At 39.2% G+C, this 14806-nt stretch overlaps 1 protein-coding gene across 2 annotated transcripts in view; it reads right to left on the reverse strand.

The window, feature by feature from the left end:
* Positions 1-1971: 1971 nt before the first annotated feature.
* Positions 1972-14806, reverse strand: part of gdpd2.L (glycerophosphodiester phosphodiesterase domain containing 2 L homeolog) — a 29297-nt gene continuing 16462 nt past the window's right edge. For both annotated transcript variants that reach the window (XM_018229742.2, XM_018229744.2), the window contains exons 3-16: positions 9767-9870; positions 9560-9653; positions 8311-8370; positions 7876-7974; positions 7244-7337; positions 6906-7051; positions 6709-6791; positions 6478-6628; positions 6135-6356; positions 5402-5544; positions 5087-5234; positions 4414-4496; positions 3207-3235; positions 1972-3046 (exon numbers count right to left, since the gene is read on the reverse strand). In XM_018229742.2, the coding sequence (XP_018085231.1) occupies positions 3003-3046; positions 3207-3235; positions 4414-4496; positions 5087-5234; positions 5402-5544; positions 6135-6356; positions 6478-6628; positions 6709-6791; positions 6906-7051; positions 7244-7337; positions 7876-7974; positions 8311-8370; positions 9560-9653; positions 9767-9870 (1500 nt within the window). In that variant the 3' untranslated portion in view covers positions 1972-3002. The remainder of the gene's footprint in view (positions 3047-3206; positions 3236-4413; positions 4497-5086; positions 5235-5401; positions 5545-6134; positions 6357-6477; positions 6629-6708; positions 6792-6905; positions 7052-7243; positions 7338-7875; positions 7975-8310; positions 8371-9559; positions 9654-9766; positions 9871-14806) is intronic.

Raw genomic sequence — 14806 nt, forward strand, 5'->3', positions numbered from 1 at the left:
GCACAGCAACTCAAAATGGGAGCTAGTATCCATGAAGTTTAGAAATATCTGTAAATGAATAATAATATGAACCCTTTTTAGGAAACATGTGTGATTGTGACGGACAATTGGTAAAAGCCCAAGAGTTATACATATTGGGGTGGCTATATACAATATCAGACAAAGAAGAACATTTTAGTAACAGACATTCACACCCAAAGTCTCACAATCTGTTGAATTAGCACATAGTTACTAATGTGAGCAGTAATGCCACGGCAAGGCTTCAACCATGTTACTGCCCATTTACACACCTTTCATTCCAGGCAAAACATGCTACAGGGATGCTTACAGTGACTAACCTAAAACAAACAACACTTTATCTAATGATAATCACTATACCTAAATATCGTAGTCGTAAGGAACCCCCCTAACAGGAGTTAAAACAACACTTATTGCCCTTCGCTCTTTTTTATCTACACTCACTCACACAATCACACACCATTCACTGCTGTCTCTTACCTAATCGTCTTCTGGATTGCCTAGTAAGGGAGAAAAGCATCCTAGCCTAACTCTAACATAAACTCTACATACCCACTGAATTAAATCAAGTAATAATAAATTACGTCCCTCCAATAAATAAAATGTAAAATATATACTAATGCTGATCAATATAATGTATCGGTCACCTCCTTGGAAGTCAGCAGAAAAGACTTAGATGTTAATTTTAGGCAGTTGCAGCAGATGATGGTTGGTTTCCACGTAGAAGCTCTACACGTCCTTCAGAACTGGAGCAGATGACTGTAGTTGAAGGCCTTGGATGTCACATGGCACTTACTCCTGGAGGCTGGGATCCAGGAAGGAGAAATCCTCTAGGACTCTGTAACTTCCATTCCTGATTTCCTTCCTTGAAAAAAATGGAGGTCCTCCTTAACTCCCCTCTTCCTCTAGTCCTCCTCCTTCTCTCCTCTCAGATCCAAAACTCTCCTCCAACACTCTAAACACTCCAACACTTAGCTCTCCTCTAATCATGTTTTGCTCCTCCACTATCTCCAGTATGTCAGTAGCTGCTCCTCTCTCTTCAACTAACTGTCAAACAGTCCAATGCCCTCTGCTCTGCTGCCGGTAACTTATCACTTTGTGGCAGTTGAACCTGATTGACAGTTGATTGATTGACCCAAGACTTATGCACACCAATACTGTTGTAATACATTGCAAAGCTATATCACTGAACAGTTGAAGAAGAGAAGTGAGAATAAAAACAGTGGAGGCACCTTATAGAATTCCAGTAGAACATCAAATACAGATGCAGAGGGGTTATGTGTTTCCTAATTGATAGGGCCCCCCAGATTCCAGCATGCTTTGCCCTTGATTATAGAATGCTGGAAGTTGCAGTCAAACAACATTTTGGGACACAGGATTAAGAAATTGGGCTACAGTGACATTTAGTATGCAAAGGCAGAAATATAAAACATTATTCATAAACTGTATATTCAATATGTGAACATCAAAGAGCCATTGCCTGTGTCTGATTCCTTCCATTAACTGAAATGGGGAAACACTGCAGGTCAGTAGTTCATGTGACTAGTGCAGTAAAACACTCCAGTGCTATTTATACACTTAAATGTGATGTAAATGCTGGACAGAATTATCATTTCCAACATGTAAAGCGATTAACTATAAATCAGGGAAGCACTGACATAATTGCTTAACTGCACTTGTGCAGCTTCTTGTTCCCTCCAATTTAATGGATTTACCAAAAGTCTAATAATGTGCAAAATGTTGGAGAAATTCCAGTGAGTTTGTGACTGAATTAGTGCAACGTTCCACATGTATGGCCATCTTAACACAGAACTGGGTGGTGAGGTCAGGAACTGGGATTTTGGGGGTCATTACAGGGCCGTTTGTTAGGACATGGAACTAATTCCAGCCTTGGCTTCAGTTGCACTAAGCACTTCATTCCTAAAAATCACAATAAAGGTCACATAACATTTCCCTGTTTTACCCACAGTTTATTTAGAAAAATATCATCATACATTGTTGAGCATTAGAATAGAGACACATTTTGGCACTATACAGAAAAATAGGTGAAGGAGTTTTTACCTTAATGGTCATTAAGACCCCTATAATATTTCTGCTTTTTGTTAAACATGCACGCAGCAATAAAAACCTGGGACAGGAACAAGGACAGCACTCCATTCCTTAAATTGTTTTAAATCGTAGGAGTGCTGTCCTTGATGCACATTAACCTGCAATAAAAAGGAAAAGTTGTCATGATACAGCCAACAGACATTCTATATAAACATTCCTGAGTAGTTTCTTGTAAATTCACACTTAAAGTAGTCACAATCACCCATATTTAACACCCTGTGTGAATTCATACAGACGCCAGACGATTTCATTGCCCGCTATAAACGGTTCACTCACATCCCTGAGAATGAGAACAGAAGATGTAGCAGAAAAAAATACAACTTTTAAGAAGAACCTTAAACATTGAAAAGGTTAAATACTGTTAATAAAAATACAAAATTTAGAACCGGATTAGCAATGCAGCAGTGATCTGGATAGTGCTGGTGTTTTAAAAATAAAATGGACAAAAGTTAAGACTATGGAGCGATACTCCAACTAAATGTCTGCTGGTTTATCCAAGTCCAAGTTTAACAAGTCCTCCTGTCCAGGAAGGAAAATCCAAGGGCAAAACAAGTATACAAAAAGACATTAACAGGAGAATGAAGGATGAATTTTGTTTCAGATATAAGCTAATCCACACATCAATGTACGAGATCACCCAAAGCGCACTGAACCCGTTACCAATAGTGTGAGCTTCCATCTCTGCTGGTGGGAATGATCCAGATTTTTTTTTCCTGCTTTGTAGGCACATTATACATTTAGAGCTAGTGAAGTACGCTTGCCCTCAATAATATTCTCCACTGAGATTGTTCAGGATTCCTTCTGGCAGTTCCGTTTACAATTCTCAAATCCTTGATCAGTATCTCTTATCAAGGGTGATGCGGCCCGAAAGACCATTATATCGAATTTCCAATTTTCATAAGGAGCACAGTTTCTGTATCTGGAAGAGATTGAAAAGACATTGTGTTAGATTGGTAGAATTAATCATATATAAGAAAAGACTATGCCTGACCATAGTTACAAAAAAGCAGAGTTCTATGACAAGTTGCAATTGGTCCTCGCTTTTTATTTTTTGGTAAAAAAATAAATAAAAGCCCTACCTTGATATTCCTTTTTCTTGTAGCAGGTTCTGAAATTAAAGATACAAAAACAAATATAAAGCGATTTTGGAACCAATTCAGCCTATGCATACAGATCCATCCAGAATATCAAGCACCTTTCTAAAACCTGAATCAGTACAGCCCCAATAAGGCCATCACCCACCTTTTTTTTGAAAAAAAAATTTTCAAAACACATCAGTTAATAGTGCTGCTCAGCAGAATTCTGCACTGAAATCCATTTCTCAAAAGAGCAAACTGATTTCTTTATATTCAATTTTGAAATCTGACATGGGGCTAGACATTTTGTCAATTTCCCAGCTGCCCCTGGTCATGTGACTTGTGCCTGCACTTTAGGAGAGAAATGCTTTCTGGCAGGCTGCTGTTTTTCCTTCTCAATGTAACTGAATGTGTCTCAGTGAGACATGGGTTTTTACTATTGAGTGCTGTTCTTAGATCTACCAGGCAGCTGTTATCTTGTGTTAGGGAGCTGTTATCTGGTTACCTTCCCATTGTTCTTTTGTTTGGCTGCTGGGGGGGCAAAGGGAGGGGGTGATATCACTCCAATTTGCAGTACAGCAGTAAAGAGTGATTGAAGTTTATCAGAGCACAAGTCACATGACTTGGGGCAGCTGGGAAATTGACAATATGTCTTGCCCCATGTCAGATTTCAAAACTGAATATAAAAAAATCAGTTTGCTCTTTTGAGAAATGGATTTCAGTACAGAATTCTGATGGAGCAGCACTATTAACTGATTCATTTTGAAAAAAAGTTTTTTTTGCCATGACAGTATCCCTTTAATGTCATTTACTGCATGTGAATGGTGCAGCTCCTACCATGTTCTTTCAAAATCTGCCAGTGATATTATGAGCAGAGCTGTCCAACTGGAAGCTCACAGCTTGGATGCGGCCCTCCAATGTATTTTACACCCCCCATGGTCTGCATTTGGGATACATGGATTGCTGTGCATGACATAATTGTGTTGATATAACACGTAGTATGCTAATCAATTGGCCCACTGCATGAAAGAAGTTGAGTCAGTTACAGAGAAATTGCACAGCCCATATACTCCAGATGCATTGTAAACTGAGGCCAGTTCAGGAGATATACATAAAATAATGGTATTCGATGCAACTGTATTTTAATCAGTCCCACATAATGAACAAATGCCAGCTCATTATCATGCCAGCAACCCTTTCCATTACTGACCTTTGAATAATAAATGCCCAGATAACATGGGCTAACGATACGACGTCCACAACAATCCAGATTATAACATAATATTGAGGATCCTGTAAGTAGATAGAAGACTTTGAGTGTGTGGATTGCTAGAGATCATATGATCTGAAATTGACTGCAATCTAAAGTTCCCTCTGTGTCTGTATATTATATCTGAAAATAATGGGGAAAATTCTATTGTGTGGAAGCTGTGTATGAACAATGGGGTTTGAGGAGGAATAATGCATCAAACAATACAAAATGTGACTATTAAATCAGTGTTTCTTTACAATGTGAGGCTTCTTTGCAAATCCTGAGAGTCCTTCTTTTTCCTTATAAGAGGAACGATCTGTTATTTTCCTACAGGGTCTATAGAAATGTTCTGGCAGCCATGTGATATTGTATAAAACCGTGATAGTTGCAGATATCTGTAAACAGTGTAAAGGAGCAGTATAACCCCATTTTCAACACAGGTTGGATGAGTAGGGCTTTTGCTGAACATAATTAAAACAAGAGGGAAAGTAAATAGTAGTTGTTGATGACAGTTTACTATCACAGCAAATTATTTCTCTAAATGTCTAATACAGCAGAATATACCTATACTTTGTGAAAATACATAGGGTGGCTCCTGAAAGAGTACCAGGAAGATACAAGTTCTACTCACTAGAACCCACTGAGGCTGTTGAATATTCTTCAGGAGGTGACATGCGTTGGAGGTGACCGATGTGGCTCCAGCACACCAAACATAGGAGAACAGCCAAGGCTCATTAACCACATAGAGATTCACAGATATGTTTTTCTGCCGATATGAGCTTTGGAGAAAGAAAAAATGAAAATAAATGAATGGGATAAATTTGACAAAAGGGAAATAAAAGCAAATAAGGGAGACAAGTGAATACAGAGAGAGATATTTAGGTGAGTGAGGTGCATGTGACGAATAGTTAGTAGGGTATAGAGTATTTGGTAGAGATTGCTATACCGGATCTTCGCCAAGCTCAGATTATATGGCATATTAACTGCTTCCACTGCAAAGTTTTCTTGCTTCAGAGGTCCAAATATCTGATGGAAACCTGGAGCCCTAGCCATGACTTCCTCCCTCTGCTCGTCTGGTAGCCAAAAAATCTGAGGAACACAGGAGTAGGTGGCTGAGTAATGACCAATGGCAACGGATACTCATTTACAAGCACACATGGCCATTTGCCCTAATGCAGTAACCCACAACAACCAATCAGATACTTGCATTCATTTTCTAACCCGCAGTAGACAGAAAAATCTAAATGCCAATTGGTTATAATCTATTACCTCGGGGAGGCGGCACACATAAGAAAACGTTTTAGAAACACCAAAGATACAGTCTGTCTGACCAGTATCTGCAATTAAAACATTTCTTGCCAATAATGAGTTATACAAGGATATTTTGGCTGCAGTACACAGGGTCACAATACCATGAACTTAATTGCCAAAAATATCCTTGATAGAAGGAAAGACCATTGTGCCATTTCATCAGGTTACAGTAGGCCAATCAAGAATGAAAATAAGGTCTGTTGGTACCACCCACCATAACTTTTTCCCAATATCCAATCTCAAAATGATTATTATTCTACAACTTTTATATAATGAAATGAGAACCCCCTCTAATTAACCAGAAAAGCCACATACAACAATCTGAGCAGAAGATCCCATAAGAGGACACATTCTATCTAATGACTTACTAATTCCGGCCGGATTGAGGAGTCAAAGATGGTCTTCAGCGTAATATTGATGTAGCTATCCTTGTATGGGTGGTCCTCAGGAGGCACATACAGGTCAAATATTATTGATATGTTGTTTTTTGCGGCTTCTTTCAAGACTTCGTCTAGAGCAGGAATTTTTTGCCTCTTTACTTCCTCTTGGTCTTGTGGAGTCAAAAACTTCACAGTGTTGAATGGATCTTTCTAGAAGGGATACAGGGAACAAAATACATTTAGAGAGAGATGGAAGCAAAGCTGACAGAAGAAAGTAGGCAAGTACTGTAAGACGGGAATGTAAAAAGTGAGGCACAGAAAATGCCTTTACCTGAAGGTACCAACTGCCTGCATTGAGCTTCTGGAGGTCGGCCCATGTGAAATTGGTGCTGTTGTATTGCAATTGTTCTGGGAACACTTCTTTTATATTAGTGGTCCGGAGCAGCTTGTTATCATGCATAAGGAATGGGACTCCATCCTGACTATAACAGAGTGCAGAATAGATGAGGTTTCGCAAACAGCTGTCATGTTGCATTAAGTGATTATCAGATTGGCTTCTTACCTCATTGCAACATCAGTCTCAAAAACATCAATCCCAGAGGCCACCGTTTTGTGAAATGACATCAATGTGTTCTCTGGAGCCAGCTGAAAAACACTAAAGGCATAAAAGTGCCTGCCCGAATCATCCACTGAAATGTGTTACAATTCACCCCACCATTATTCTTTCCGTCATAAAGCTTATGTCACCCCAGAACTCACCATGGGCGTCCCACGATGTCCTATGAGGCGGGGCTTGGGTTGCAGATCCGATGGCTTTAGTACACAGGGGGAAGTAATATAGACGGGAAGGGGATAGAGAGCACCCAGAAGGATAATATAAACTGTCAGAATGAGGTATTTCAGTACTGCAAGAGTAGGAGGAGAGAAAGAAAATTTGTATAAATATAAAATATTTGATCTTAAAATATTAAAACAGAACAAATAATAAGGTGCATTTATTTTCTCACTTTTTAAAGTGTTTCAATTCTCACTCCTTTTCAAGGCACCTGCCAACCTCCCATAGCCTTTCAGTAACCTGCTCAAGCTGCAGAACTTACCCCTGGTTTTTGTTCTCCAGTAATACCCAGCAAGGACCCAGGCCAGAGCAGATACCCCAATCACAGCTCCAATGTGCAGAAATGGTAGTGTTGCCTGAAAAGTTATGAATGGAGAAAATTTAATCTCAACTGAAATCCCCCACTATCCTTTCCCTTCTCTCAAGACCAAATGCATGGTGTACAAGAATAGAAATGCCTAATGCAGCAGTGTCATTTGGCTTCTATAACAAGCTAATACAATTTAATCCATAGACTAAGTAAATTAGTGCCCAGAGTGGATAGCATGGGTTCCTATATTACTAAATAACAATTTCTAGAAGTGATGCACTGCCCACACTGATTTTGGTCTAAAGAAATGTAATGTTTTACCGCTAATTCAATTCATCAAGCTCCTTCTAGAGAGTTTTGATCTGCTGAATTCTCTAGATTGGAATCCGTGTGCAGATCATGAATATAAACCAATATGTCCTGAGTATAAGATCGCTGTATGGTGTATGGGACTGAGTTTCCAGCAGGTTGTATCCATGTATACACTTTATGAGTAAGAAAACAAGTGAAATACTACTTTGGAGGCAATTGTTATACATTAGTGCACCACTAGAGGGCAGGAGATGCTAATGGAAAGAATGTACCTGTATGTAGATATATACGGTTCTCCATTCTTCCCTCCACTTCAGGGAAAGGCCAACACATAAGAGAATGATCACAATGACGCTGATGAATAGTAGAACCTGCAGGAGTAAAGTAACAAAATGGCATGACATCTTCCCTTAGTGGAAATATAGAGGAAAGTGTAGTGGCGTAAATAGATATTAATGGACCCCACAGCAAATTATTTTTCGGGCCCCCAAAATGTCTAGAGGTTGACCTGTTTTACCAATATTTATTGAACTTTTATATGAATTAAGGCCTCATGGGGCCCCTATACCTCCTGCCCCCCCCCCCAGCCACATGATCTGCTTCCTCTGTAGTTACGCACCTGGGAAAGGGGACAAAGTGGCTCACAGAACAGAATGAAAGGCTGGGAGGACTACAACAAGGGGCTTTTATTTATATATATTACTCACCTTATGGCACCAGTGCAGCTGGAGTTTCAGGTCACAGAGAACAAGGCAAAATGACAGCAGCTATGAAATGAGAGGTTAGAATAGTTTTACATTGGTATTTCTCATATGGACCCAGGAGATGGCAGTGTTACAGTAGCTTACTGCAAGCTAAAGGGACACTAATGCCTAGAAGCACATGACAATACAGCAGCTACTAACCTTACTATGTCAGGCCTGTCTATAGTGTGGTAGAAGTAGGTGTGTCCCCTTGTATACCTTCATGTGGTAATGGATTAGTCTCTGTCATGTTCTCCAGCCACTTCTTCATACACATCCCCACCCAATTCTAAATCCAATAATCTCAAACCACAGTCACCCTGCCGTCCCCCTCTGTATTAGCATGCTTTTCATATTTATGTGATATGACAACAAATGTAAACTTTCCAGATTGCTCAGTGACACCCTGACTCTTCTTGACTGTACACACAGTGCAGTACAACTTATAAAGCCAGTGGGTATAATATCCTATGCAAAGGAACTGTGCTTGTAGGATAGTATAGTAGGGAGAGATGGTGCCTATAGTATCAGTGGGATAATAGTCTCTGGGAAGGGAGTGTGACTGTGGGATAGCAGGTATAGTAGGGAGAGATGGTGCCTATAGTAACAGTGGATAAAAGTCTCTGGGAAGGGAGTGTGACTGTGGGATAGCAGGTATAGTAGGGAGAGATGGTGCCTATAGTAACAGTGGATAATAGTCTCTGGGAAGGGACTGTGACTGTGGGATAGCAGGTACAGTAGGGAGAGATATTGCCTATAGGAGCAGCGAGATAGGTCTCGGGTAAGAGACTGACTGTGGCATATCAGGTATAGTAGGGAGAGATGGTGCCTATAGTAACAGTGGGGATAATAATCTCTGGGAAGGGAGTGTGACTTTGGGGTAGCAGATATGGCATGATGGCAATAGTACCACTATTTATATTTTCACATTATGCTGCCCTTAAGTAGTCATTGAACAACTCCATCACTCTCATTGGGAACTGCAAGTTGTAATTTAACAACAGCTGACAAGTCACACGTTGTCCTTGTTGGTGCCCTCAACATCCATGATCTGCTTTGTGCCATTATAAGATCATGGGACATCTTTGTTATAGCTTTATATTGTATCTACATCCAATCTCCACTATCATTTTGAACATTAAAAGGATTTCTCCATTCCTCACACCTCTAGAAGTTCCCACAACTTGTCTAATATTTCCTACCATCCACTTACCAGAAGGAGGCCACAGTATGTGAGAAGCACAGCCGCCACTGTGATCAAGACTACAGACCAGTCCAGCCAAATCCCGGCTATGCGGAATACCTCCCTGCAGGAACAAGAGTGCTGCTTTAGGAACACTGAAGCAGGACCAAACGAGACCTTAATGCAATGACAGGATAAACAGGAGCAGCAGTCTGAACTAAAGTCCACTATACTCACTCATTAAAGTTGTGTATGTCATTTCCCAGGGTGAGGGTGATGAGCATCCATATCAGTGTCAGGGAGAAAACCAGGAGAAGCAGCAGAACCCAGATGCACTCACACTGCAATACACAATAAATATATTTGCCATAATTAACATGCATAGGGACATATACTACAGGATCCTATCAATATCTTATATGAGATAGATAGATAGATAACAGACAGACAGACAGATTAGATAATAAGTACCTTGTAATTGGTCCAAACTAAGATATAATGAATCCTTATTGGAAAGAAAAACCAGCCTGGTATGATTTCATGATTTTCTGATAGACTTAAGGTATGAAAATCCAAATTACGGAAAGACCCATTATCCGGAAAACCCCATGTCCAGAGCATTCTGGATTACAGGTCCCATACCTGTACTAATGTTACAGCATTGAGAGTCATAGTGGCACTACCAAGAAGCAAAGAGTGCACTCGCTAATCAGAGCAAGAGCTTACACCCGGATTGTTTTTTTTTTACACTAATAAACAGTCATAGTTAGCACGGTATTTGTAGGAAAAAAGTGCCAAAGTAATCGGATTAGGAACTGGTAAACTGGTTTAGGGCAAAGTGGTTCCTGTGATATATTTGCTAAATTTTTTTAGTCCTAGGGGCACATTTACTTAGAGCGAGTGAAGGAATAGAATAAAAAATACTTTGAATTTCGAAGTATTTTTTTTGGCTACTTCGACTAAAAATCGTTCGACTATTCGACCATTCGATAGTCGAAGTACTGTCTCTTTAAAAAAAACTTCGACCCCCTACTTCACCACCTAAAACCTACCGAACCTTAATGTTATCCTATGGGGAAGGTCCCCATAGGCTTTCTAAGCTTTTTTTGGTCGAAGAAAAATCGTTTGATCGATGGATTAAAATCCTTCAAATCATTCGATTTGAAGGATTTAAGAACGATTTTTCCTTTGATCGTTCGATCGAATGAATTGCGGTAAATCCTTTGACTTCGATATTCGAAGTCAAAGGATTTAACTTCGACAGTCGAATATCGAGGGTTAATTAACCCTCGATATTCGACCCTAAGTAAATGTGCCCCCTAGAGTCTATAGACTAGGAAACATATTACCATCTTAGAAAACTGTCTGCAGCCAATGCCAGAGTTACCAGCCTAACAATTGCCGTGATCTTGATAAAGATAAATATCAACATCCGGGATGTTTATCTACCAGTTGTTTGACACTGATAGTGGTTCCCATATCCCATTCCAGTTTAATTCATTTCCATTCTCCTCTAACATTCTTTAAGTCTCACTTATCAACCACTGCAGCTCCCTAATTCAGGCTTCGTAACTTAGGCAAGAATTAAGCAAAAATCAAAAGAGCCATCTACTGGTTCCCTTATTAGAAAATCCATTCTACTTGTTCACAAGCCAACAACAAATAGAGTATAATTATTATTTCCAGTTTTAGAAATTGACCCCTGGCACTGACACAGAATACTGTAGAGAATTCACTGATCCGCACACACATTATTATCTGCAGTCGGGGATGTAGCTCCTCTTTTTATTAGTATTCCTCCAACAAGATCAACGTTTCGGGGGTTTGACCTCCCTTCATCAGGATAAAGTCTCAAGTGTGACACACACCTATATGTGACTGACACAGACTAACCACAGTGTAGTGTATGTACAAAACATTCTATTCCAACTCACACATCCCTCTATAAATGTTGCCGCTACAGTAAGTTTGACTAGTGCAAATGTAAAGTAATGTATGGGACCCATTATCCCAGTTACCAAAAAAGGTCTGAATTACATGACTCTCTCCCATTTAAAGCAAATAATAATTCAAATCGCTTTTTTTCATGAATTCCTGTTTCTCTGTAATAATACAGTACATGTATGGGACCTGTTAGCCAGAATGCTCAGGACCTGGGGTTTTCCAGATAAGGGACCTTTCTGTAATTTGGATCTCTATACCTTAACGCTTAATTAAAAAATCATTCAAATATGAATTAAACCCAATAGGATTGTTTTGCACCTTGTAAGCATTAATTATATCTTGCTTGGGATCAAGTATAAGTATTGTTTTATTATGACAGAGAAAAGGAAAAAAATTTTTCAAAATGAAATTTTTTGATTATAATGGAGTCTATGGGATGGCCTTGCCGTGATTTAGAGCTTTCTGTAGAACAGGTTTCTGGATAATGGATCCTATACCAGTTCCTTGTACTTGATCCTGCATGAATCAATATTGGAGGCAAAACAATCCTATTGGGCTTATTAAACGTTTAAATTATTTCTAGCTGACTTAAGGTCACCATCCAGATTTCTTATCCGGAATATGTTGCCCATAAATTCTTCCCGCCGCACCTTACCAGCGACCGGCAGATACTTTGCAATACTTTTATGCCACAGGTATTGCTTATGAAAGTGGAAAATTCTTATGGAGTCAGGAGAATGGGGGCCATGTGCCACTAGGATGCACCTTTGATTGTTTGGTATGGTCCATATCCAGATACTTTTGTTTGATTTATTCATTTTATATATCTGTAACCAATAAATGTTTTTGTGTGCGATGCTGCTTAAGTGTTGCTTACTAGATTATTTCATTTTAATGTACCTGTATCATCTTATTTATATTGTGCCTTTATCTTTTATCTTTTTTTTTGTTTTTACATTCACAACATTAGACATAGATAGTATGAGTGTATAGTGTCTTGATGGAGAGTGTCTTGGGGTGGAACAGCGTTTGATGTCGGCCAGGTTGTTCCAGGACTCCGGGTTATAGGAAGGTAAAAGGATAGAATAGCATTCTTCTGTTTATTTAGAATAAGCCGATTGAAGAGGAAGATTAAAATTACAGTTTCATGTAGAGTGTTAAGCTTGTCAGTCAGGTAATTGTGTGGTTTGCCAGTGAATTGTAGGCAGGAACCTATTGTAATACAATACAGGTTCTACAGTTAGTGCAATTGAATGTCAAATGGCATACCTCCTAACATTTTCGAAATAAAAAGAGGGACAAAAAAAAGTTGGTGCTCATAGCACAGCAATTGTATAGACCACACCCATTTTGTGGCCACACACCCTAATTACCATGTTCATTTTACCAAATTTGGCAGGTTATGAAAGTTTGAACACATTTCTGTGGTTTTTTTTTTTCCCAGTTATTACAGTTTTGCTAATGAAGGTGAATTGCTGCCAGTCTAACTTTTCCCAAGGGACCCGTTATCTTATATTGTTACAATTACTTATTTGCTTATCTGAAATTGTTACAAAAGTTTCCAAGTGCACCTGGTGGCTGTTCTGGGCTCTTTGCCAAAAGTCAATTAAGTTAAAAAAATTGTTTCTTTTTCTGGCTGTTCAGTGCAGAGAAAAACTGGACTACTCCAGTACAAATGAGGCCCTGCAGGCTGAGCTGTCAAAAGAGGGAGTGTCCCTCACAGTTGGGAGGTATGAAATGAAGGTTAAACCTCAGTCTCTGGTATCTGTAGTTTAAGACTAAATCAAAATTTAGAGTGTGGCTCGTTCTGTGTTAGGGACTTTGCAGCCTTGTTAGAGTTAGGGGTAGGCCCTGACTGTCAATTTGTGGGTTTGGGCTGCTGTAAGGTCCCATAGACAGTCACTATTTAGTGGGCTGGTGGAGGACTATTTAGTCCTCTTTGTACTTGGAATACCAGGGTTTATTTTGACTCTCAGTCCAGACCTGGTTAGGGGGGTGCTATGTTTAACAGAAGAGAAACAGGTTCTGGTAAAGTGCTGCCTGAGGCAATGTTATTATCTTGCTTTTTGGCTAAAATAAAGGTCTGACTTGGAATATGCTGATACAAATGCAATTTCTGATATGACAAATCCCTGATAAGAAAATGCTGGTCAGATTGGGCGCAACTCCCAGTAGGGTATGTGTTACATGTAGGGTTGCCACCTTTTAAAAAAAAAAAAAAAAATACAGATAAAACTCGCTCCATTTGGAGCTTGCTCCATTTAATGGCTGATGTTACCTAGCAAGTATATGTGCACTTGGTTTGTGTGTGAGCACAGTGTCTCATATGTGGGAGTTCACTACTTAGAGTTGTCATTCTTCTATATGGGATAATCCAGAGGCACATAATACTAGAAAGTTTATATCTTTCATGAGATGTATTTTATACATTTCATATTTATATATTTTTATAGAGACCTCCAATGTTTGGAGGGGATAGTTTTTTCATTTACAGGAATTGTTCAGTGTAAAAATAAAAAGTAGGTAAATAAATAGGCTGTGCAAAATGTTTCTAATATAGTTAATTAACCAAAAATTTAATGTATAAAGGCTGGAGTGACTGGATGTCTAACATAATAGCCAGAACACTACTTCCTGCTTGCAGCTCTTTTGGTTTACACTGATTGGTTACCAGGCAGTAACCAATCGGTGACTTGGAAGAGGGCTACATGGGTCATAACTGTTGCTTTTGAATCTAAGCTGAATGATGAGGATCAATTGCAAACTCACTGAACAGTTATGTCCCATGTGGCCACCCTTCAAGTCGCTGACTAACTCAGAGTTAGAGAGCTGCAGTATGTTGTATTCAGTTATGTTAGTCATCCAGTCACCCCAGTCTTTTTACATTACACAGCCTATCTATTTACCCAGTTTTTATTTTTACACTGAACTGTTCCTTTAAGTATGCCCCCAAGGGCTTATAGCGAGAGACTTCATTATTACCTCAACAAAAACATCAATCACAAAGTATTTAAAATTGTTAAATAGTCACAGGTTGAATTTAAAGCATCTTTAAAGCTTGAGTTAACAAGATCCGATGAACTACTGCCCTCCCACCAACTTTGTTTTCCCGCAAAAGAAGCTCCACTTCTGAAGTTAGAAAAAGAAAGAATATTACAAATTCTGACATATTTCTGTAATACATATTCCTGTTATAGTGCCGTAATGACATTCTAAATGGACTTTTTGTAACCAACCATGGTGGGAAATTCCAGGTCAGGTCACTGCTGAAATGTAATAGCAAATTAAGGCTTGTCTTGTTTCCAGGGTACTGAAAGGAACATAATGTCACTA

This window comes from Xenopus laevis, chromosome 8L (genome assembly GCF_017654675.1).
Source record: "Xenopus laevis strain J_2021 chromosome 8L, Xenopus_laevis_v10.1, whole genome shotgun sequence".
Taxonomy (NCBI): domain Eukaryota; kingdom Metazoa; phylum Chordata; class Amphibia; order Anura; family Pipidae; genus Xenopus; species Xenopus laevis.